Below are 26,935 nucleotides of genomic sequence, written 5' to 3' on the forward strand. Positions count from 1 at the left end.
CCTTCCCCCCTCCTCCCCCTCTCCCATGTCCCCCCGGAACTGTCAGTCCCGTTGTTTTCTCCTACAGATCGTTCATCCAGCCTGTCCTATCCACAGGCCTGCGGAGACAACAACATGCATAAAAACAAGACAGAGCAAAACCAAGCAACAAAGTACAACAAAACAGCAACAACATCAATCCACTGAGTTAGACTAAGAATTATCTGTCATTTTGAAGTGATTTATTTTACTGAGCATAATGTCTTCCTGATGTATCCATGTTATGAAATATTTTCATGACTCGCTATTATTCTTTGTAGCTATGTCATATTCCATAGTTCTATATTTACTAAAATTATTGATGGGTACTTAGGTTGTTGCTGGCTTTCTGCCATTGTGGATACTGCTGCGATAATCATAGGTGTGGATATGTCTATTTGTGATACTGCTGTTAGAGTTCTGGACTGTCTAGCTGGAAGTGGCATCATTGGATTAGAAAGTATTTCTATTTCCAACTTTTCTGAGGACGTGCCATATTGTTTTCCACGGTGCTTGTACCACGTTACAATCCCACCAGCAGTGCATTCCTATGAGATTGTGAGTTGTGCCTACAATTGCTGAATTGAGATGTGATGAGGCCAGTAGATATGCGGGTTCAGAACTCAGAGATGAAGGCTGGGTAACAAATACAAATATATGAGTCATTGGATTAAAGAGAATAATCGAAAAGACATGTGCAGACAAGTCTATTTCATGGAAGCCTACAGTGGAATAACATGAAAAACTGTTATAAGTTTTAAAAGTGTCATCCATGCAGAATCATTCTGAATGCAATGAGGAAAAGCTCCTAGTACATAAAATAAGAATAATGATTTCCATGATACTGAAAGAACATAGGAAGGTAGCTAATAGCATAGTCCAAGCACACAGGCTGACTAGAGGGGAGGAAAGCATAGCATTACAAAGTCACGGTGTAGTGTGGCCTAGACTACTGTGTTGGCAATAGAAACTAAAAAGTCTGCATTTTTGTAGACGATAATTAGAGAAGCTTTGAATTCCAGAATATTGTTTGGCTGCTTTCTTTATCTTTCTGTTTTCTCTTCGGCTTAGGGATTTAACTTGGCTCCTGTTTGGGTTGGTTTGGTTTTCATTATTTGTTTTGTTTTCATTGCATGCCTGACCAAACTATCAAATAATAGAGATAAATAAAAAATAATGTAGTATAGTAAACCTCCTATTGAAAACTTCCAGATCATCTACCTGGGATGATCAACATGAAATGTGTGGAGTATGTTCTTCCCAATGTTTCACCACTCTCATGTGATATATATATATATATATATCTAGGATTCAAATGTTTTTGCTAAGAGCATTTATAGCTTTCTGCCTGTGGACAGACACCACAAAGGAAGCATTGTTAGGGTTACGTTACCCACCCCCCTCACCCCTCTCTCTGTCACGTCAAAGTCAGAGTCTCCTAAAGAGCCCAAGCAGTTGCAGACACCCGACATGGGAGGGGTTAGCTTCGAACACAGCAGATGAGATTCTGTGGAGCCATTGAGAGCCGTGGGGGACGCTCACGGACTGGGGGGTCAGAAGGATCCAAGGACCAAGCACTACAGAGGGCAGAGGGTTGTCACCTGCCTTACCATGGCAGAGGTGGACGCAGCCAGGAATGCACGGCCACAGAACATGGATGGAAGTGTTGTGGTACCAAAGAGGGCTGTCTCTCGACTCTCAACGACCAGGTGTCGATTGAACTGTGAAAAAGATCTCTGTCAGTGGCACCAGAAGACTGAGGAACACCACCTATGAGATTATTTTGAGCAAGATGAAAAAATTGAAGTAATTGACATCCTGACTGATTGAGGAAGTGGCAAGGAGAGGCTTTGCTTTTGTGACTTTAGATGGCCGGGACTCCGTGGATAAGATGGTCACTTGGAAATACCAAACTGTGAATGGCCACAACTGTCAAGTGCAGAAAGCCCTGGGAACAGAAGAACTGGCCAGTGCCGCTGCTAGCCAAAGAGGTCGAAGCAGTGCAGTGCTGGAAACTGGTGGCCGCAGAGGTGGACGCAGCCAGGAATGCACGGCCACAGAACGTGGATGGAAGAGTTGTGGAGCCAAAGAGGGCTGTCTCCCGAGACGACTCTCAACGACCAGGGACAAGAGAACAACAAAAGATTTAAAATTGATGGAAAGGAGGGCATAGAATGTCTGGTGGGGTTTGATCAAGTGCAGTGTAGCTGAGAGGAACTACTGAGAGTCAAATGAAGGTCAAACATGATAGTGGGACAGGACGAAAGTAAAAGGAAATAGAGGAAAGAATTAGGTGGCAAAAGACATTTTTAGAGGTAGAAATATAGGCATGTATATATGTAAATATATTAATATATAATAATAGGGATATAGGTCTATGTACATAAATTCATATGTTAAATATTAACCTAGCAGACATAGGGATATAGGTCTATGTACATAAATTCATATATTAAATATTAACCTAGCAGACAGACATTGGGCCTCTACTCAAGCCCTCCCTCAGCACAAGAACCCTTTGTTGTAATAACTCAGGATTCTGTGCTGCTCACCTGCCTGACGTGATCACTGAACAAAATGGGTGCATAAGCAAATGAAGAAAGCTGAAAGTGTCTGGCTACTAAGAGATATAGCAGCTGGGGTCTTAAAGGCTTGAAGTTAAGCAAGCAAGCCATCTAGCAGGGAAGCAACAAAGCCCACATGGAAGATACATATCATCCTGTGTGATCACAAGGTGTCAACAGGATCAGGTATCAGGCATCAGAAGACTCAAAACAAACAATCATATTGATGTGAATGAGGAGGGTCAGAACGGAGACCCAAAGCTCATCTGTAGACAATTGGACATCCCTTCACAGAAGGGTCACAAGGAAAGGAAGAGCCAGCCAGGGTGCAGTATAGCACTGACGAAACACACAACATTCCTTTAGTTCTTTGATGCTTCCTCCCCACAACTATCATGACCCAGTCCAACCTCACAAATCTGGCTAAACCAGAGCATGTACATTGGTACAGATAAGAGCTCTCAACACATAGAATCCAGAATAGATAAACCCCTCAAGGGAGTAGCAATACCATGAGGGTAGGGGGAAGGTGGGGGGAGAAAGAGAAAACGGATTGCAATGATCAACATATAGCCACCACCGTCCCCCAAGGGGGACGAACAACAGAAACGGGGGTGAAGGGAGACAGTGGGTGGTGTAAGATATGAAAATCATAATAATTTATCAAGAGTTCACGAGGGTGGGAGGGTGGTGAGGGAGGGAAAAAGAGGGCTCCAGTAGAAAGAAAATGCTTGGAAAATGAAGATGGCAACATATGCAGAAATGTGATCGACACAATTGATGTATGGATTGTTATAAGAGCTGCAAGAGCCCTCAAAGTGATTTTTTTAAAACGGAGGCAAAAAATGTTTCTCTATATAGCTAGCCAAGTTACCTCTTTTCATTATCAGAGAAATACTATAACCGAATATATGTTTTGGTTTATGTGACTTACTAAAGTTTAAAGAGACAGAGATGAGGGGGGCTTCCTTGCTTTGTGATACTGTTCACTTTTTTCCCCCTTGAACTTTGTGGTTAGTACTTTGAATAGGCTATCAAGAAATAAAAATAAGGAATTGAGACACAGGACACTTGGGGGGAGATTCTCAGTGAAGCTCTTTGGTTCTATACTTTTGTGTTGGGAGTTTTGGGGTTTTTTTTCAATGACCTGAGCATTGCCTTCTTTTGCTGTGGATCCTACTCTCAGGTTTAAAATGAAAACTATCAGGTCAAAGAAAATTTTAACCCCATGATACATCTATTTCTGGAATAAAAAGCCTTTGAAGAATTTCAGATGGAATGAGGAGCCACTCATGTAGAGTGAAGTCCACTTTCCCATGTAAGCTAAATTCACAAACTCATCCAACACAAACTGGCTAGGTACGTCAGGCCAGCTCCTCACCCCTACTGCACTTCCTCCCCTCTGCCTCCACTGCATTACCCCTACACGTGAGCACGCATACAGCCTATTCTACTTGTGTCTCTGGGTCGTTACACATATTGCCCTGTCATTTCCCACCCCCCCGCCCTTTTTTTCCTAAACTGCTCATTCCTTACATTCCCTTGACAGGGTGATGGATCGTGGATATGTTTTTCATTTAAAACTGAAAATGAAAAACATGGTGCAACTCAAATAATGATTCCATGCCATTGAGACTATCTTACCATCAGAAATATGGCAATGGAATTTTACTGTTTTCTTACAATTTCTATGATAATACAAAAAAAAACCCTACCATGTTTCTCCCTAATTAAGTGCTGACTACTAAATTTTTACATAGTTTTATATGAGTCAACAGTGTTGGTAGTAATAGTTTCGTTTTGTTTATACGCTTTTATATTATAGTAATGCTGTTCCCTTTCTCTATTTGTAGGCAAACTTTTTGGGCTGAAGTTCCCTGGGCTAAGAGTTCTCACCTACAGAAAACAGTCCTTACCACAAGAGGACCCTGATGTGGTAGTAATTGATTCATCCAAACACAGCGATGACTCGGTAGCCATGAAGCACTTTAAATCTCCTACTAAAGACAGCTGTAGCCCCTCCGAAGCCGACGATACAAAAGCCTTGATCCAGCCCAGCCAATGCTCTCCCTTGGTGAATATATCCGGACCCCTGGACCACTCCTCTCCCAAACGGCAGTGGGACAGCCTCTACCCGGACATGCTCCAGTCCACTTCTCAGCTGACCCACTCCAGATCCAGGGAAAGCCTTTGTAGCGTACGGAGGGCATCTTCGGTACATGAGATAGAAGGATTAAATGTCCACCCCAAGAGCAGATTTAGAGACCGGCATGCCAGTGAAGGTATGTTTGATTTCTTTATATATGGAAACACATATTAGTGGGTAATGAAAGGTTATATTCATATGATTGCTTTTTCACCATGAATCTGTATGCAGAGGGAAAAATTGTGACTAAAAGCTCATAAAAACGAGAGTCTTTTATTTCGGATTTATTATTGAATTTCTCTTTGAATCCTAATGAGTAACTTGCTTCCTTCTGGCTTCGGTGCCTGGTTTTCTGTAATTGTATGATAACCATTATGTGCCCACCTCTTGGTGTGTTAATTAATTAATGCTTATTATGAGATGTTCTTAGGTGATGAACACTGTGATCTCAAGAATAATTAATCTTGCCTCACTTAGCAAACAATCATGCCCTTGGCAGAAAAATCTGTTGTGCCATCATACAATTGTTTTGTTTGGGTTGTTTTTTTAAACTGCTTTCCCCCAAAGGATTAGAACTATGAAATGCAATCTGCTGAATGATCAGAAACTACAGACTCGGGGGTCCAGGGCTGCATTGGAATTTAAGAGATGTTCAGGTGGGGAAATACACCTGTGTGTCCTGCTTTCACCCAAAATCTACTTGAAAATCAAAGTATCATTAATGTATCACTTTTTTTATGCTCACATTCTTATAGTAACTACGAGGGAAAGGGGCTGTTGTTATTAGCAGACCCATCTGACAGAACAAAAGTGCCCTATAGTCTGAATCCTTATTGGACCAAAGTATCAGGTCTTTGGGTCCATGAACATGCTGAGCGAATTGCAATCACCAGCCATTTGGTTAGAGGTCAAACACTGGAACCACTCAGCCACCAGTGTTCCTTGTAGGCAAAGGAAGATGTTTAAGAGGCATTGGTAAAAATGACTGCTAGTGGCACGATATTGGATGAAATTTGAATATTTCTAATGTGTGAAGCAATGTTAATAGTTTATACATAGTAACTCTCATCTAATTCTCATAACTCCTCTTTATCTGTGAGGAGCTATTTTAAGCTATTCTTCATGTCTGTCAATGAAGAAACTGAGGCTGACATATGTTACATAAGTAGCCTGTCCTAGGTTTCTGAGTTTATCACTGTCAGAACCTGGATTCAAATCCAGGGCTCCCTGTCTTCAGAGTCCACAACCAATCCAAGCAATGTCAGGCTGCTAAACCGCAAGGTCAGCAGTTCAAAACCACCTCCGGCTCCTCGGGAGAAAGATGAGGGTTTTTTGCTCCTGCAAAGGGTTAGTCTTGGAAACTCAACAGGGGCAGTTCCTCTCTGTCTTATAGGGTCACTGATGGCAGTGAGTTTGAGAGACTCCTGCTACCCTGAACCTTCAAGTAGCTGGGGTCTGATGAGTCCCTGAACTTTCCCCCAAAGATCTGAGGATCAGAATATTGAGGCATGCATACACCAGCCAGTTTTCTGAATCCCAGATGTTTACATTCTTGATAGGTCAGCTGCACTTTCTGAGCTGTGTGCTCCTGAGGCTGCCATCATTGCCCGTGCTAGTGTTTTCTCTAAAGCAGACCTCATCTTGAGGCTCCTTAGCAGAATGCACTGTAACAATTGGCCACCGTTACTTTTCAAATCATTCTAGTCCCTGCGCTCCCTACTGTGGCTTCTAAACCTGCACCAAGCTTAATTGTCTTTTTCCCTAAAATATACCTTGTGCTTTCTTGCTTCATTACTCTGTTCGCTTCTTTGCTCTGCTTAGAATACTCTTTTCCACTTGGTCCCTCTAAACACAACTATTCAGAACTAAAGACCTACTTCAAATGCTACATATATATAATATTGCATTTTATTATCTGTGTTTGCCATCACTGTTAGGTATGCAAGCAATTATGTTCCCGTAAGTCCCTTCCACACAGGAGCAATGGCTTAATTAGTTCTGCTTCCTTAGTCCAATTGCCTCCTTCCTGGCAGGTACCTGATAAATGTTTGTGTGATATTGAAAGGGCCCTTGCTTGTGACTTATGTACCTCAACCACACACATTGGAAAATAGCGAGTCAAGGACACTGAAATTTAAGAGAGAATCTTAAAGATTGAGTTAAGAGGTGACTTTATTTAAAGAGCAATAAAGATCCACATGGTCAACAATGGTTTCTACCAACGCAGCTCCTCGGGAGAAAAACTGAGCTTTCTACTCCTGTGAGCAATTACAGTCTCCAAGGCCCACCAGAGGGCGCTGAGAATCAGCATTGACTTGGCAGTGCGTTTAGTTGTGGAAGTAAAGAAGGCAGGAAAATCATCAAAGTCAGTATCACAGAAACAGAAGGATTGGTTTTTTTTCCTAGTCCTCTAGCCTTCAAAAGAAGTGTCCAAGTGAACTTCCCAAAGTTCGTGGAAAATTTGAATGCAAAGATAATGAATTTTTTCTACCAAATGTTTGAAGGTTCTCTGTATATAGTACAAGAGCAATTGGCTCATCCATTTTATTTTGTGGTCCAAAGAGAATCAAAAGGAAATCCAGAAACACTCCTCCAGTTGAATACTCATCGAAGCACTATTCCACCTAGTAGTGGCGTGGGTGGGGTCTCCTGGCAGGAGGAAATCTCTGTCAGCTGATCTGTGAGCGATGGTCCTGTGATGGAACAAGCACAACAAACATGCAAGTCTCTGTCCTTGCATCGTAGAGACAGCATAGGGTGGTCACTGAACTGACCACCGTGAGCTTCAGCGAGCCCGCTTGGTGGTGTCACTTTAGCAATCAGGTAGGCTTTTCGGATTTTGACTTTATTGCCTAGCACCTTAAATAAAAATAATTTTAAAAGCTTACACTGGTAGAATTTTAGTGTTTGGCACAGACTTACGACGGTAGTCCTGAGTAGTGTAGATAAGATTTTTCATTTAACGTGGCTGTTATGGTCTATGTGGTCTCTACTTAGTACACAGTTACTGATACAATTAAGTGCCTTATATGGAAAAGGATGATTTAATATATTTGGATTCCTCCACACAAGTACTTTCCATATACACTTGGTGCTAAGCTCATCCTTAATTTTCCGCCCCCACCTAGGCTATGTTATTTTCAGAAAATATGCATAGCTGCCTTACTGTGGTCCAGAGGCTGCAGTTAACACATGACTGAGACGATGCATTTAGACGGCGTTTTGTACTTCCATTTTACAGCAGTTTCAGTTAGAAAATCACTGAGTTTTGTAGAAACAGCTATATCTCATAAGTATACTTCCAAGTATTCTACTCAAAAAGATTTTAGAAACTTATCTATTAGCAAAGGGAGATGGAATGTATTTCAAAATAGATTCTTGTTTTCTGAATCCATGTATTTTCTTTTCAATAGGTTAAGTCCCAAATACAGAATTTTAAATTCAAATTGTTGCCTTCTCATTCAGGGAGAGAACATTCCCTTCTCCAGATAGGAGAAAAGTATCTTTCTAGAACTTTAAATATTTTGTAAAGATATTAGTGTATAAGATTTTATACCATGCTCTCATTTATTACCCTTAAAACTAGAATTTTCAAACCATTTGGGATGACTTTTTTCTAACCTGTCATGTACTAATAGCTTTTTAATGACAATAAATATATATTACTAGAATAATAAAATTTTAAATTAGACTTACATAATGTCATAAGCCCCAAATTTTTATATTTGGAATCAGTGACATAGCATAACTACTCTGCCAAATTTCTGTAAAGGTTCTAAATGCTTGCTCTGATTTCTGCACTTACATTGTCAAGCATGGATACCATACAGATCTCAGCTAGCAGCAAGGCACAGACCACATATACTGCCTTACAATGTCAAAGCAACTTTAACCATACGTAACTTTTGCTTGGGGTCCTTGTCATTTATAATTACATACATAATATATATATATATGTAATATCTATTTATAGCCCAGTTTTACTGAGTAGAATTACAGCTATTAGATATTCACAGGCAGTTGTTATTTTATCCATCATTTCTGAACCTAGCTTCTGACGGAGGCATTCATTCTACCTAATCCAAGACTTCTCACTGCCATTCTCCTATATTATTTGCTTTGTGTGATCCCTCAAAGAGGGAACAGAGTTGTCATGTGAGACACACTCTTTTTGTGCATCTTGATCCAAGGTCATGTCTATTCCAGCAATTCCATAGACCATACTATTGGAATTGCTCTCATTACAAGCTTTGAAACAATTATGATATATTCAAAGATTTTAAATATGCACAGTGTTAGGATAGATACCAACAAATTGTTGGACAGATTTTTTTTCAAATCTTGGATATCTTTGAATGATTTTGACATGACTTCATTTGTTTTAAGTGTGTTTGTTTCAAAACTAACAATGCATATTTTGTTGACAGCCAATATGCTTAAAGAGTCAGAGCGCTAATCTCAAAGTAAATCAGAAAACACTCCACTATGAGATTTGAAAGCCACCTATTGTAATATAAATGGATTTCTGAGGATACTAGGTACTCCATTGAGTACATTATCAACATAAATAAGAAGCCTATTCTCCTTTCAAACGGTCAAACCCTACAATAATTTCCTGCAGTTACTTTGATCTAGAAAGGAACTTTTGGAGTTATATGTTATTTTCAAAATATGCATTGAAATGTTTTTATTATGAGGGAATTAATAAAATTGTAAGTAATAATGCAAACTGGTTTACTAAGGTTATCTGATGTCTTAGAAACATTCTTTTTTAGTGTAATAGCCTATATTATATGAAAAATTTACTTAGTGGGCAAAATTTTATGTAGTTATCCTTTGTATAATCAACATAAGTTCCTGTTGAGGGAATGCTAAAACCAGTTTCGGATCAGGTTGAAAGTTGTGATCACAACTGAGGACAGCTGGGGACATCTTTCTCCAGACTGTCACAATGACAAGGTGTCTCTCTTGAAACCCATTTAAAGTAAGTGACGAACACTTCATATATTAAAACATGAATACTTATTATCACAGATTTATTTTAGTATGTTTTATTTTGACTAATAAAAATTGTTCATTTCCATTGATAGAGTTTCCTGTTTTTATATACTGATTTCTCTGATTGTTTCTATAGAAGTAATGTAGTGTGCATACTACTGTTTTTGTCATCTTTTTCTACTTCTCTCTTTTTTATCCTGAAATGCTCCAAAACAGACAATGGTCGCAATGTCAAAGGTAATGTACGATCACAAATCTCACCATCTCGTACAGTGACCCTTGACCTGGCATGTAAATGTGCCTGCTGTCTGCCCTGTTCAATGCCACATCTTCATGCTGCCCTTAGTTAGTCCAGGTGCCTGGTGGAGACAGCCTGGCTTGGTTTGGTTGGAGGCATTGGTACTTCCTGAGCTGGATGACTAAATGATGATGCGCTCCGTTTGCCTGTATGGGGGAGAGGGTGGGGCATTTGGGGAAGGTGTAAGCCTAACTTGACAATGAATACTGCCTGAGTATTTAAACTATCTGAAAGAAACAAATGCCAAGCTAACTATATTCCAGTATGATAAAAGAGTACATAACCTATTTCAGCCAACACCAAAAGAAGAAAATTATTACAGTATTACAGAAAATACGAAAAGCGCTACACCTCAGCTTCTCTTCACTTGTTCCTCTTTTGTTTCCTTGACACTAGTTTCACGTTCCTGGATGGCAGGGGGTATGGTTTTAAGATTCCTGTAGTAGTAAATTGTACATGCATGAGAGTCATTTTCTATTTTCTGTACTACATTCTAATCATTTTAATTGTGTCCTATATTAGTCTGAAATCGCTGGCATGACCTACAGCTACCATAGGGCTATGTGTAACTGGGTAATACCTCTGGATAAACGTGGACTTGCTTAAAAAATGTGTAATCCATCTCTATTTTCTACAATATCACAGCAGATACTAAGGATCACAAGTAGAATGATCCATCACGTTATTCTCATCAAATTGAGAAGTCGGCATAGGGTTTCCGCTTTAGGCCATGCATGCTGCTGTGGGTATGCGTATGGTGATACTGACTCATTCTGTGCATGTGTGTTGCATGAACATGTCTCCACCAGTAACCATCATTGCTTAGATCCACCGTGTGGCCTCTTCCGTATGTCACTGGTGCTCTGATCAACAGAGTTTGTGCATTGATTTCACCGCTGTTTCCTCAGTTCATTCAGAGCTGTTGAGTAAGCGGCACTGGAGACTGTGGATGTGATCTAATTAGCAGCCAAGGATATTTTAAAAATGAGAGCAATGTGGCATCATCCCCTCTCCTTACACTTTTTTAAATGAGCATTTTGAAAAGGGTTTATACAGGTCTTTTTTATATTGGCATGCAATTTTTCACTACAGGATGATTCTGTTCTTGTCCACTGTGATTTCTGAAAGTAAACAAATGATTGTCAGCTGTTGACGCTGGTTTTGAGTTGATGTGTTGCGAAGTGTAGCCTCAAAACAGAAAACACACAGCTCTTGCCAACGTCTGTGAAATAAAACTGGCTTTAGCCTTTAATCATTTACAATACATTAGTCGAAATCCAATTCCCAATTATTTCCTTTAATTCAGTGAGAAACATAGCTATCATTTCCTCAGTCGAGAGAGGATTGGGCTTTCCTATCTTCCAAAGTGCTAATCCACCCAGTGGTCCTGCAGGCTACAGTCATTTTTGCTTTGTCTCATGAACTCACTGTTTTAAGCCGCTATCTTTTTTCCCATAATCCCCTAGTTTTAAATGACAATAGTCTTTAAATGAAAATGTTCTTTTTTAAATTTACAAAATATAAATCCAATATCAAATTTACCATAAAAACTTAAAGCAAATTTTAGTCTCACCGAAGTCAAAACTTGGAGTAGGAATCCCTCCACTATTCTAGAATGTATTTGTATGTTATTGACTATAAAGTTAAACTCTAAAATCATATAACACACTTCATTATTAACTGCAAACTTAATAAAAATTGAAATGCAAATATGCCTTCTGGTACCTTCATTATTTACTCATGCCCTTGTTTTGAAAACTATTACACAGTGTCTAAGTATTTAGACTTTAAGTTTTTCACAAAGCAACTAATATACTAATTAGTTTTAGGACTACACATTAACTGTCCTTTTTCATTGATTGGATTCTTCTCTAAACAAAGAGCCCTGGTGGTGTAATGTCTACACGTTGGGCTGCTAACCTCAAGGTGGGCAGTTCAAAAGGACCTGCCACTCTTCCGGAGAAAGGCGAGACTTTCCACTTCCTAACGATGGACAGTCTCAGAAACCCACCAGGGCAGTTCTGCGCTGCCCTAGAGGGCTGCTATGAGTCAGAATCAGCTCTGTGGCAATGAATTGGGATGTTTTGCTTTGGTTTTGAAACACAATCTAAGTATAAGATTAAAAAGTAGAACTTAAATCTCCACAGTGTTTCACATGTAAAATGCATAACAGTGGCTAATTGTGTCAAAACCTAAGTCAACCAAAATTTATTTTAAACCGAAATAAAATAAATCATTTAACAATGCATTTGGAAGGTTTTGTAATATCATCTGGTATATTCACTTCAGGTGAGGTGTTCCCTAAATCAATATGCACACGTGTTATGTTTATCTTTAGAGAAGGTCACTCTTAAGTTCTTGGGAAGATGATTTTTAGGAAGTATTAGCCAAATAAATATAAACTACTGCAATTGAGTCAGTTCTGACTCATAGTGACCTATAAAGGGTTTCCGAGGCTATAAATCCTGGCAGCACCAAGCCTCCTTGTTAGACAGAGGGAAAATCTAAATCCTTCATCCCAAAACATAGTTTTCTCTTCTTCATCCATCCTCACTGGACGTGGGCAACCGTGGGTCATTACTAATGTTGATGTGTGGTTTTTAACAGTTCCTCTAATGTGTGAACGGATGATCAAATACAACCGTCATTTACTCTTGAGTTCAAATTCTGCATTTTTTCCTGCTTATCCTACTTCTCAAATCATCAATAAAGATGACTCATGTTATTTCACCCCTCTAATGCCTCCACTCCCCTTTGATGGCAAGTAACCCGGAACTTCACTGTCGATGATGGTATGTTCAGTTTCCAACTTGTCTATGAGTCTGTCACGTGAGTCAGAGAAGAAACTCCTCTCAAGGCTTAGTGCATCTTTCACCTCTTCTCCAGCTCTGAAATCGGTCACTGACTTTGAAAGGAAATCAATCGAACCTGCTTCTCACAAGCAGTGCAGGCTATAGCTTGTGATTTTATAAGCATTTGGAAATTGATTTTCAGTGCTAACAATCCTCTTCCGTAAATCATGTGCCAAACACTTTAGAAGACAACATGGACATTGAATATAAATAATTTATGTTAAACTGGTTGCCTTATACTTATTGACAGTGCTCATTTTCAAAGCTTAATTGGCAAGCACTGTGTTTGCATTTTCCTTCATGTAAAGGTGCCCTAGAAATGTCATTGAACTTTTGTCACATAAACTTAGTGCCCTAAGAAGTACTAGATAAAGGCTTCCCTCGTGATTAGAAAACAGCCCCACCCTATTTTTTTCTCTCCGCTCCCCTCCCATCTGGGGGTGGGGGGATAGCATTTGAAACAAAATGTATGTTTTTAGCACCATCTGAAAGATAAGATATTCTTCTTTAGCATATTGTATCTCATGATAAATTAAATAGTTTCATCATATTAACTTCAGTTACCTTTAGCCTACCGCTCTGCCCACTTGTGGCTTTAGCCTCCAGCTTGATATCTTAATGTAGGGCATTTCTTGCAAGGATTAGAATGGGGCTCTGTGCTTGTTGAGAGTCTGCCTTTCCACTGAGATGTACGGAATCAGTATCTATCTACATTTTAACAAGGCCCCCCTCCCGATCTCAAAGATTCATCTTGTTACCATATAGACTCAGATTCAGTTAAGCTGAGGTGGCAAGAGAGGCCTGCCAATGAGTCATATAGGAGCAAATGGGCTCCAACTGCTGATTTCTTTGAATCTAGAACTTAGGTTGATTTATAATTAATTAAACATTCTTAATATAGTAAAGCTTTACCTAGATGTTGGTTTTGTCTACTTGATCACCGGGATTCCTTCTACTTCTGGTAGATTAGAAAATCTGTTCTGGTCATTCGTCTTGCAGTCGTGTCCCTAAAAAAGCCTCCTGTATACTTTCTTAAAAATAATAATTTTATTGGCATATACTTCACATATCATACAATTTATTTAATTGTTCGATCATATTCAGAAGATATGTGCTGCTATTTACTTTTGAAATTTTAATCCCTTTCTATTGAATCCATTACTTCCCATGTCCACTCATCGTCTGAAATTAATTTACCTGTTTTTCAGGTTATTCTCCTTTTTTAATTAAAATTCTAAATCCCATCCACTCATGGTCACTATCAGTGAGAGTACCTGTCACCTTTAAATCCTCAACCCTGGCCTCTCTGAATGTAGACAACCCTTTATTCTGGCTTCCAGTTCCTCGTTCCTGTTCCCTATTGGCCTCATGTCCTGTCTGCTTTACATTTATAATCAGAGACACCTACCAACAATAAGTAGTGATATAAGAATATTGCTAATGCCTACTGTAGTGAGAGTTGTAGAAATATTCTTCATTGGGTTTTAGAGGAACCTGAGCTATGCCTGATCATCTTGCATACCCTAAAAGACATCTGCATTTAAAGTTTGCTTCAACATCAGTGGAATGAAGTTCACAGATCTTGTTGTGACCGATTAAATAAGTTGTAAATGATCAAGGTAGCATGGCTGAATTACTTTAAATAATATTTTCAGTTTTTACTGAGTTCATTAGGTCTATAGATTTAAAACACAATGTAGATTAAAATCTCTAAAATTGGGAACTTTTACTCAAAAGAGGCTAATCACTGAGAAGATTCTTCCAATAGTGAGTAAATCTAAACTAGAAACTGGGACACATTGGCAGTATTTACCACCAGTTTCTCAACGCCTTCAGACTCACTGCCTCTTGTCTCAACAAATGTTTTGTGATACTGAGTCACTGTCCTGAAATGAAATTCAGAGGTAATAGACTCTGTGTGCATTACTTACAAAAGATCAACATGATACCATGGCTGGAATATAAAGGAGAAATCAAAGGAAATAATAACAATAAAATATTTGTATTAGTGTGTCTTTGAAGCATAGCTACAGTGAAAGATATTATGACATAATCAGTTAACCATATTGACTTTAAGAGCATTAAGGCTATGAACAGAATTTTAACAGAATTAAAACCACCATGGAGATAAATAACAACAAATGAAGTTATTTACACATGATTTTTAAAAGTGAGAAATATAAAAAATTTAATCATTAATAATGTATCAAGACTCGTTATGGAGAAAATTAGGAAGTAGGATGTTCTCACAAATAAATTGGCCCTTCTTTTAAAACATGATATCAAAATTATTCTCTATATGATATTATGCAGTAGTGAGGAATTGAACAGAAGAAAGAAATTCTGCTAATTCTGGGCACACATTCATCAGCTGCTATCCAAAAAGAACCTTGCAGACCATCTGTTTCCATCGGTAAGGGGAAATAGAAGCTAGATTGAAAAGAGAAATGTCATTCAAGACATTATAGAGACGTTCTGGCAGATCCCTGCCGAGTTATTAGAGTGAGATTGAGAAATAACAGGCAACTCCAAGACAAATAAGCCCAGGTCTTTAGTGCTTAATGTATATAGTTCTGTTAATCTGATTACATATCATTTTATATAGACAAGAACAGTATAAAGAATTTAAAGAAATTTGTTTTAGTGTGATTTCTGCACATTTTAACATTTGATTCCAAATAAGTATCCTCTCCTCCATATTCATACATGACAGCTGCAAATATGGACCGGAGCGCCTGTCTTGTACTGGCTACTCAAGGGCCATAAAAAATCTACCTGCTAAGTGCTATGTCTTTCACTGGTGGCAAAGTTCTAAACAAAACCATCAATAATCCTCTATTTGCACAGTGGATGCAGCCCTGGAAAGTGAAGCATAAACATCTCCAATATCATGTAAAAAGTCCATTGTGCTGCTGCTATGGGAACAGGTCCAGGGCTCCAGACATTACAACCAATTTTCTCTCCTACCTCAATGTCCATTGGAACATACTGAGCAGTCTTTTAGGCTGAGGGAACAGCAACCTCCTATCACTAACGACAAAAAGTGGCCCCTCAAATGCTGTTTAGGATAAAATACTGATGTAGTTGACACTTAACATGTATCAATATGGCCAACTGAGTGACTTATTGGAGCTAGTCCCAAGGACAGTCTAAGTAGGCTGGAAGTAGTTTTGCTTACTAAACCTCACAGATTATTTGTTTTTACCATCCTTTTTAGCAACTCTGTAGACAGCTACCCAAGTGCAACACAGAGAGACATATGTAAAAAGAGGATTAATAAATCAAGAGTTTCAAACACAATTCAACCTCTATTTAACCATCTATAAGCCATTGTCAGCTTCTCTGTATACTCCAATGAGCTAAGGGTCAGGGAAATAGAATACTATATGGAATGTGTTATATTAACAAGTCAGTACAGTAAGGTGGAGGCATTTGCAAAGTCCTGAAGCATGAGGATTCTGTGAAAGGCCTGTCTGAAGGCGAGATTAATTGGGTGCCACTATGGTTCTCTGTCTACCCTTGTAGAAATAGAAAAGAGTGCAAATTCATATGCAAATAGGAACATGTCAGATGATAAATGCCGGGAGAGTTCAGTGACATGTCCCCCCTTGATGGGCTTTGTTATCCTCGGGATGGAACTCGGGGACCGAGCAAAATGACAGCTTACATCGATTCCAAATCTTACATTGATTCCAAATCTTACATTGATTCCAAATCTTACATTGATTCCAAATCTTACATCGATTCCAAATCTTACATGGGTTCCAAATCTTACATGGGTTCCAAATCTCAGATCGATTCAAAATCTTACATCGATTCAAAATGACAACTTACATAGAAAACAAAACCACACGTCAAACTTTAACAAACACTATAGTGTGGTTTTTGCCACTACAGTTCAAATATAAGTGATGTGGTGGATATATTTTCATTGTTTAGAATTTTTATCTGATCTGAGTTGAATGACTATTGCATAAAACTCAGGCTGTAAGTGTCATTACCAATAATGCCCTCGGTGCTTTAAGTCCGTTTCATTCTAAAGGGGGAAACCAGCACAGGACGAAATATGCTGACTAACAAATGCGCTCCTGAAGTTTGTGCATTTCAGCCACTCCTTCAGACACAAAGACACAGAGGGTAAACGCCATGGGAAATGCCTAGCAAGAGTTTCTATAAAATATTTCCTACTGCCAACTTTAAGAGCTAAATAATAGTCTTGGTAGTATTGCTCATTGTGCAAGAAACTCTTCGGAGCCGTTCTCGACTCTTCATAAGCAACAATCACTAGGTTCTCCCTCAAAAGATGAGGTAGCTCGTCGGTTTCCTCACCCTTAACGATGAGCACGAGCGTCTTGCTACGTCATCACGTGATCCTCAGAGGGAGGCACGTGAGAAGCAGCCAGGCACTACTGACCCTGCACAGGTTCAACCGTGTCTCTTCTCTCATAAGTGACGTGCATCAGAAATCCCTCCGCCGCTGTCTCGGTAGAGTCATTTCCCCACCTCAAGAAGCAGTCAGTCTTAAATCTGAGTGAGGGGGGTGGAGAAGAAGGATTTTTCTATGAAAATCCTCCACAGAAACCTAAAGCTCTCAATAAAGATCAAGGGCCTTGCTCCTTTCTCAGTCTTATCAGTAATCCCTCCACCTCGCCTTCCTCATTCTAGACACCCGGTGGCGATGTTCAAGCCTAAAGTGCAAGTATCTGCAGTGAGTGACCAACTCCCTGATACTTCTCGGTCAGAGGCCCAAAGAGGAGAATAACTCACAGTGGAACAGAGGCGACAGCCTGCTCAGAAATTGCATTACCATAAGCACGCCTTTCCCTGAATAATCCTTAGATCATAAAACAAAGTCTGTGAAAATCTTGGAAGTTAGAATTTGGCCAACATCGAGGAGTGGGGTCCTTCGTTTCATTCCAAACCTTAATGAAGGAAGATTTCTAAGAGCCAAAGTTGCCCCCTCTCGGAGTGTACACCCAGGACTTAAATCTTATCCTCCATTATCTTATGCAGCAGAAGGTGGCCCTAAGCCCTGTGTTCAGGAATCACCTGGCTGCGTTTAGTCATGCCTGAATCATGCCACATTGGTCATGGTTCACTAGCGGTTATTCAAAACCCATCTCTTCTCTTTTTTTTTTTTCTGATACTGTTTTTACAAATGCTTTCCAACTTTCTAGGGCCTTTTAATCACATCAAGTCAAGCCTCCTGGGATCCACGTCAGATTCAAACCTCAACAAATACAGCACCATTAACAAGATTCCACAGCTCACATTGAACTTTTCAGATGTCAAAACAGAAAAAAAGAACACATCCCCTCCTTCTTCAGATAAAACCATTATTGCACCCAAGGTTAAAGACCGAACGCACAACGTGACGGAGAAAGTTACCCAGGTAGGAAATGGTTTTACTTTCAATTTCAACTGTTTGGGGAGTTCTTTCCTAAATCACAAAACACGTTTCTTTTTCCCAAGACAAAGATAAATGATTATCAGGAGAGGCAAGCCTTTTCTGTGTACTCCTATTTATCTTGAGATGTTGAGTGACCCCTAATGTAACAGATAAATGAATCTATGGAAGAGGATTTTATCTGCAAGACTGGGCAAAAATGGGATGACTTGGTGTTATTGTTTCTGTTGTAGAGATGGTTAACTAGCTATTCATCATGGTTAGACATTTATTGCTTTGCTGCCAACTCTCACATTATTAAAGCATGCTTTTTCCCCCAATATAATGGATGTATCTATTGAAGCCTTAGGTGACTAATTGGGACATCCTCTTAGCTGTGGCCTCTTCTTCCTGCATTTAACTCTCCTCAGTGGAGTGAGATCTATGTCAGTTAACTTGGGGAAAAGTTATGTCCAAGAAGATGAAAAGGCTGGGGCAAACAATAAGTTCTACAGGAGCAATAGTTTATTGTTTTAAAATAAATACTGTAACTTGAACTGGAGTAAAGAGGTACTGTCAAGCAGGAATGCTGTTTTAACGAATAGACAAACATAATCTGTGCTCTTATCAAAATACCTACCTAAGCAGTAACCAGCTTTTGCTTACAGTGCACTTACATTGTTGGGAACACATGGCTCTAAAACTTGTGGCAAGTAAAGAGTTCATACATAAATAATATGCTTCATATGTTTTGTTGGCAGAACTTCTCATAAAGCACCTACAATATAAAGGTGAACTTGACCCTAATCTGGATCCAAAATACCAAATACTTTGAGTTAATAAGCTTTTCTGGAATTGTAATCAGTACAAATGATACTAAAGAACTGTTTGTAAATAACTTAGGTGTCATCTGAAATGACTACTTAGAGGCCATGAATCAGTTGTAAACAGACCTGAAAAGCCTATGTTCATTTGACTTGGAAAAGTATACATGCCATGCAGAAATCGATCCCTACTGTATATGTTAACATTTAATATAGCCCAGAGGCTTTCTTCCCTGGGCCCTTTGCACGGGGGCCAGACAGTGGCTGATCAAGCTAGATAGTGGGATATGTTCACCGAGCCCTTGTGGCACAAATGGCTCAATCCTCAACTGCTAACAGAAAGAATGCCTACCTGACAGCAACAGCAGCAGCAAAGTAACAGCATACATGGAGTCACATGGGCTGTGATGTCATGCTGGCCAAGTCAGGTATGAGGCGCCATGGAGACACGTGATCTTGATTGTGTGACTCTGAGTCAGGTTTTATGGGTGGCCAAGCTACTTTCTCCCAAGTTAATGTAAAAAATGTAGATTATGGAGAGAGCTCATCACAACGCTGCTTCCATAACGATGCCAGCTGTTAGGATTCCTTTGCTAATATTCTTGTATGGCAGGGCCCCCTCTTGCTCTTTTCTACACCTTTACAGGATTCATTTATCCCTAACATCCCAAGGGCCTAACTCCTAGAACATCTGGCGGACAGTGAAGTTCGTGGAACATTTGCTGAATGACTGAACCGGTGAAATGTCGACAAGGGAAGGGGTGGGAATTCCGGGAAGAGTAAACAGCATGAACAAGCTTCGGCAGACACAAAAACGAATGTGTCTTCTAAGAACAAATGGTTTTCTGGTCCAGTGAGACACCCAGGAGAAAAGCGGCTTGATGTGGTGGCGGGGGCCGGGGGCGGGGGGATCCTGGGAGGTTTCCCACTCGGATGGGACGCCCCTACTTTTTTCACTAAAGCGCCTTGTATTGGTGAACACAATTCACTAACTTGCCGGGGGAAGATGGGTGGGGTGGGAACCTTTCTCTCGTCAAGGTCCATTCAGATATTCATGACGTCATTTTTGGGCAATATAAAATCAACAGATGCAAACTCACCCTACCTATTTCATCAGACATTTAATTAACTCATCCCTAATGTGATGGCTGCAACGGCTTCTCTTTAGTGGCGTATGTAATGTCGGTTGGTTTTGATGATTTCAAAGATGCAGGCAGGATGTTCCCCATGCTTTTCAAAGTCTCATGCTTTAGCTTTAAAATGATTTTCCTGTAACTTCTCACCACTCACCCCTAAATTGAGTAGTCACCGACACCCCCAGGGTATCTCAGTTTAAGAAGAAGGATGCTGGCAGGAGGTTTTTCTTTAAGGCAGTGGAAGATTAGAAATGGATACCTATTTCATTAGAAGTCACTGTGTTTATAGTATGAATGAAAGAGATTCTGAGGGGAGGTAGGCCCTTCATTGTCCATAGTCTGGGCCAGAAATAATGAAAGATAAGACCTGGTATATCTTCTTTTTGAGGCCTCCTTTAACTGTGAGTAAGGAGCCATGGTGGCCCTGTTGGGTAAGTATTGGACTGCTAACCACAAGGTTGATAGTTCAAGCTCACCAGCCACTCAGTGGGAGAAAGGTGAAGCTCTCTGCTCCAGTAAAGATTTACAGTCTTGGAAACCATCTATAGGGCCACTGTGAGTCAGAATCAACTCAGGGGCGGTGGGGTTGGTTTTTTTAACTCTTAGTTTCAAGGTTTTAGCTGTCCTAATTCTTTATCAAATATGCATAAATGTTTCATACAGACACAATTCCGGTGCTTTCTTTTAAGCATTTCATTAACTGGGTTATTGTCTATCTCTTTTCTCATCTAGTGTTTGTGAAGTTCCTGAATACTAGCTATCTCTAGAATTTCCATATTCAAAACATAGAACTTATCCTCTAGACATGAGAAAATAACTTGATGATAACCTACAGAGTTTATATGTCTTATCTATATTCCTTCTCTTAGACCTGTGTGAAAATTCTCCTTGTCAGGGAGTTCTCAATTTATTTGCTGTTGACAGCCAGCAGTCTTTCTAAAATCTAATCGTCTTATTTATTTTATCCCCTTAATAGATTTTTATGGCGGCCCTCTCTTCAAAGGATGTCAAGGTTATACTCATATATCATTCAATAGTGGATTTTAAATGTTTCTCAGAGCACAAGCAATAGAGCAGGCATCAGGACACAGCAGAAAAGAAAAACATTCATCTCTGCCCCTGTTATGCTCCATCACTGTTTTGATTTCTTACCTCTGTTTCACTTTAAATTTGAATTGGCCAATTACTCATTTGTCTGTTGAGCTTTGTCAGTCGGGACCATGTTATCACTTATTACTGCCCCATGCATATGTATGTATTCAGCAAGCATTTATGAGGAGCGTTTACTCTGCACTGTTCTAAGCACCCATTGCTGTCAAGTCTATGGTGACTCATAGCCACCCCATGTGTTTTAGAGTAGGACTACATTTCACAGTGTTTGGGAAGACTGTTCCCTTTCCAAGTAGATTGACAGACCTTTCTTCCATAGTGCTGCTGGGTGGATATGAAACATCAACTGTTCAATGAGTGGCCAGAAACAAATGCACTGTGTGAGGAGCCGGAAACACAGAGGGTTAAAACACAGAGCCTCCTTCCTCCGAAAATAAGAAAGGCAGACAAACGCAGTGCATAGACTTTACAATGAAGGACGAGTGAGTGTACCGTTCTGCAGCAATGACAGTAGTATACTGCAGGCAAACAGTGAAAAGGGTGACGTGATCAGAAGCCTTTCCCACGTGGGGAGTTTAGGGGCTTAGGAAGTTTGAGAATTTCTCAGTTGGAGAGCAAGAGCCTGGGAAGGGCATACTTTGGGAGCTGTAGCTACCAAAGAATAACTGAAGCGTAAAGTGACTAGCATAATACATGGCCCATTTTAGGAATTTTAGAAGAATATGAAATGACCAACTGAAGGTATTGTGGGAAATTAAACAAGAGTAAATCTGCAGGTCAAATTACCCTACAGCAAATGCCAACCTAGTAAATATGTGTCTTAACAAGGTTCTGATTCTTGATGTTACTTTTGGTTTTATAAATCGGTATATTGGCTGGTTTCATCACCAAGCTTCCAGGATTCATCAGCTCTGATTGTCTTATTCCATGTGATCTCTGTACGTTTTGAGTAAATATAAAAAGAAAGTAACTCTCAGGAGGTGTTTGGATTTGGCCTTTGTTTTTGAACTATAACCCAGGTGTTCCAAGACGATATTTACATAATTGTGTTCACCTGGGGGAGAAGAGGCCTTCACTGGCCATTTCTGCCAAATTTTAGAGAACAACAGTGAACTGAAATTAAAACAAAACAAAAAACGGGCAGTAGACAGAAGTCTACTTTTCCTGCGCCATTGAAGTTCGATCTGATTCTTGGTTACATCTGTCCCTTTTAGACAAGAACACACCAAAACTTTGTTCTGGTATGTACTGGGTCCGTAAAAAGTGGCATGTTTTCAGGTCCTATGTTTACAAACTCTGTACATCATTCTCCCTTGATACACGACTACCGTATATACTCGAGTATAAGCCGACCCGCATATCAGCCGAGGCACCTAATTTTACCACAAAAACTGCATTAAAAATGTGTTGAAAAAACTCAGCTTATACACAAGTATATACAGTACTTAAGAATATCAAACCTATTTTCAAAGATGGCATTGTAGGTTCCAAATCCGAGCCACAGGAGATGTGTGCTAGAAATGACAAATTCACCTAAAACTCCCCTACACAAAAAACGAAAGGGGAGGAAAAGTCACCTTATTGACACAGTGCCGAGGCAGAACTGCGTTGGTGCATGGCTGCATCCGTTGTCTCCACAGCCGATCACAGCCTCTCCCTCTCCGACCTGAGGGATTCTGCACTGACTCCACTCTCTGCCTTATGGGAGCAAAGCTTCGGGAAGTCTAGTCTTATAGTGTGCTCAGAGTTGTGATGTGACGGGAGAGGCCTGCTCTCATCTGCACCCCACAATGTTCCAGAGAAAGAACCTCGATTGGCCAAATTGGGTCTTGTGCTCCCATTGTGGTACAGAAAAGAGGGACTTCCTGACTGACAACCATGTAGGGCAAGAATGAATTGCTGAGAGGAGAGTCTAAAGAAAAAGTGCCAAACAGAGCTGTATTACAAAGCTGGAGATGGGAATTCAGACGGGCAGCATCACATACATACCCATTTAATAAATAAGAGGGGCTTTCGAAATTTTATGGAAATAATCAATTATCTTTTCATGCCACAAAATTTCAAAGCCCCCACATATTTTGGGCTGAGTCTGCAGTCAACTCACTCACTGCCACAGAGTCTGTTCTGACTCCCAGTGACCATACAAGACAGGCTAGAACTGCCCTGGTGAGTTTCCCAGACTGTAACTGCTTAAACGAATAGAAAACCCTATCTTTCTCCCACAGAGTTGGAGTGATATAAAGCCCTGTATCAATCTTCAAGGGCCTGGAGAAATACTATCTAGTGATAAATAGCAGCAATAACACATATAGTGTAATAAACATTCTGAGCTCATATTATAAAACTAAAATTAATTTATATTCTCTTTAGATACAATACTCTTAAAATTATGACCAAAGAGCTCTTTCTACCAATTGTCCTGTATTACTTACAAGGAGCTACTGAACAATTTAAAGGAAACCTATCTGTGGATAATCAGAAAATAAAATTTATATAGGGGCCTAAATGGAGCCCAGGTGGTATACTGGTTATGCATTACTGACCATAAGGTCAGCAGTTTGAAACCACCAGCTGCTCTGCAGGAGAAAGGTGGGCTTTCTACTGCAATAATTAGTTATGGTCTCAGAAACCCACAGGGGCAATTCTACCCTATCCGCTAGGGTTTCTGTGAATCAACTCAATGGCAGTGAGTAAATGAGACAGGAGGTTTTAATCTGCAGAAGTGAATATTGCAAAGAATTTACTACCAGCCCATGTGTATAGTTCTTATATAGCTTCTCTAAGAAGAGTACACAAAGACATTAGTTTTAGGTGTAATCACAAAGAGCCTTCATTCACAAATAAAAACAGATATATCTAAAGATTTAAAGGTTGATCTCATCCAGAAATCTGTGTAGAAACTTAAAATCAAAATAGATTCCTATGATTTGGCATTGGTGGTGGTAGGTGCCTGTAAGTCAATTCCAAGTCCAAACACCCTTATGTAGTAGAACAAAACACTTCCTGCTCCTGCAGCATGGTCACAATTGTGGTTAGGTCACTGTCCCAATCCATCTTGTTCAGGGGCTGTTTGTCCTATTGTTTTCCCCTCTACTTTACCAAGCTTGATCTCTTTTCCCAGGGACGTCTCTCCCTGGATAACGCATCCAAAGTATGAGAGACTAAGTCTTACCATCCTTTTAGGATCCTTTTAAGTTTATTATTAGCATGAAAATAAAAGGATGGTAAATTTAATAATAGCTGACATTGATTGAACAGTTCTTATGTGCTAGGCTCTGTTCTTTGGATTTTACAGGATTATCAATATTAATCCACGTAATAGCCCTACATTACTACTATTATTATCAACTCCATTTCATAAAAAAGAAATCAGACTTAGGGAGTGGCAGCAACTTGGCAAGGTTATGCCATAGATGGTGGAAGTAGCCTTCAAGTTCAGATCAGCTGACATTAAAAGTGAGGCTCTTACTTTTAAAAGTAGGCTGTGTTGCTTTATTTCATATTCCCTGTTTTATCTTTATGTTCCATTGCAATGGACACTCAGAACCCACAGCAAAATTCATGATTAAAGGTTTTATTAAGGAAATGAACAGGTTGTAATGCCAGTGAGAAATGCTCAGGAGAGTTGTCTATCAGGACAGGTCACAAAGTCCTTTCAGGTCTGCTAATAAATGCTCAAAGAGGCAACCACTCCACAAGAAGCCTTACACTGAAGGCATTCAGCTCAAGCTCCTTTGGTCAGCAAGCGCAGCCTCCCCAATTAAGTGCCGAAGGCACTGCACTCTACAAGCCAGCCTCTCTGCACAAAACCCCTCACTGCTTTACTTGCTCTACGGCTGGGAAATCTACCACCACTCCTTCCATGCTCTAGCTCCTGGGTCTGCTGGCCCTCCTCTGCTGTTACACCTGTCTCCTGCATCCGGGAGTTTCCCTACACAGGGATCTTGGGTCCAAAAGATGTGCTGCACTTCTCATTCTTGCTGGTAATGATATCCTCCTTCTGCTTCTCAGAGGGCTCGTTTTATATCCAGGATATCATTCTGGGGAATCCTGTTTAAAATTACTCACAGGTAAATCTGATCAGTGTCTTCCTGCATCTTCTTTCCAAACCCATGCAGGGAAAGGTGAATTGGTGGGAATTAGACATTTGCTAGAAGAGCCACATTAAAATAATTCACTGCCCCTACATATGCTTCTCTGTCAGTTGTGTTTCCTTGTGTGTGCTCCCCAATTCTCCTCTGCAGGTAGGGTAGCATTTGGACATACTTATAAAAGTTGGCATATTATCATAATCTGAATATCCCATAGTAACCAGTCAAAGAATAGAGGCCACAAAAACATGTGGCAGATTTTCAGCAAAACCCTTGAAACTTTTCAAAAACGTTTCCAAAACCATCCTTAATAGGCAAATTTCATCTCCAGCATCATCTTCTGTTTCATCCCCTATCTTTGGTTAATTTTAGATTAGGATAGAAGAACATGTCAGTTCTTCTCAATTGTAGGAAAAACAAAAGTATACTATTGTGATAATATATATTTTTAACTAATTAACATCAAACTAGTTCCTGGGAGTTGGAGATTCATGATGTCTCAAATGGCCAACTCTTTCAAGATGCTATTCAGCCTCATCCCCGCCCCTAACTTAAGTATATCCCTTCATACCCTTAAGTTCTACGATTAGCGCAACAGCCCATAAAAATTAATGAAACTTTGAGGAAAGGTCTCGTAGTGAGCCAAATGCAAGGTCCAGAGACAGAAGTCAAGAATGTCCAAAAATCACAGCACGTTGTCTTGCTTCTACCAAAGATCAGTTAGGAAGTAGAGGCTTTCCAGGTGAGGTGATAAGTGTTAGAACGGTGTGGCACTATCATGGAAGGCAAACAAACGATGGTGTCATAAGTCACAGCCTGTCCTAACGTGGGGTTGTAAAGGGGCCATCAAGGAAACACAGGGTATGGCTTGATTCATACCCTGGATAAAAGTCTGGTCTTAACCCCACCCTATTCCTGTCCATCATTAGTCTAGAATACAGTCCAAAAAGGGACCATAGGCACAAGCATATAAAGTCCAGAATTATAATGTATCGTATAAGGAATTATGCCTAAAAGGGCCATATTAATTGACTATAATTGCACTATAAGTGTTACAAAGGAGACTTCTAAGACAATGACTCTTTACTTTCCACTGCATTTTGTCCATTGTGAATATGATCACTCCATTTATTGTGAATAAATGCCTCTAATTTTAGACTTACTTTTGACAGTAACCCAAAACAAGTATTCATAAATCAAGACCTTTTTATAAAAAATGAAGGTACATATCATTAATTTTATGTTATTAGCATTTAAAATTATTTATCATTTTGGCCTTAAAGAGTACATTTCTTAACACATTTGTAGTTTGCTCAAATTGGATAAATTTAGGCCTAAGCGTTCTTAAATGATAAGATTTTAAAGAATATCTTCACAGTCTTTCAGTCATACCTATGAATTCAAGGTGATTTCATATGTCACAATGCTTGTCAACAACAATGCCATGGGTTAAAAATCACAATTAAAAAATGGAACTTTCTAAAGTTATTTTTATAAAGCCGCATTGGTTCT

At 39.7% G+C, this 26,935-nt stretch overlaps 1 protein-coding gene across 3 annotated transcripts in view; it reads left to right on the plus strand.

Annotated features, from left to right (window-relative positions):
* KCNH7 (potassium voltage-gated channel subfamily H member 7) overlaps positions 1-26,935 on the plus strand; it is a 508,611-nt gene that overhangs the window by 346,839 nt on the left and 134,837 nt on the right. Inside the window, exons 4-7 of one of the 3 annotated variants that reach the window (XM_045299839.1) lie at positions 4,436-4,864; positions 9,943-9,963; positions 10,421-10,444; positions 18,054-18,268. In XM_045299839.1, the coding sequence (XP_045155774.1) occupies positions 4,436-4,864; positions 9,943-9,963; positions 10,421-10,444; positions 18,054-18,268 (689 nt within the window). The remainder of the gene's footprint in view (positions 1-4,435; positions 4,865-9,942; positions 9,964-10,420; positions 10,445-18,053; positions 18,269-26,935) is intronic. The other 2 variants (XM_045299843.1, XM_004703787.3) reach the window with 2 other exon arrangements.

Source organism: Echinops telfairi, unplaced genomic scaffold (assembly GCF_000313985.2).
Source record: "Echinops telfairi isolate 266 unplaced genomic scaffold, ASM31398v2 ScPeMD7_4;HRSCAF=17, whole genome shotgun sequence".
NCBI lineage: Eukaryota > Metazoa > Chordata > Mammalia > Afrosoricida > Tenrecidae > Echinops > Echinops telfairi.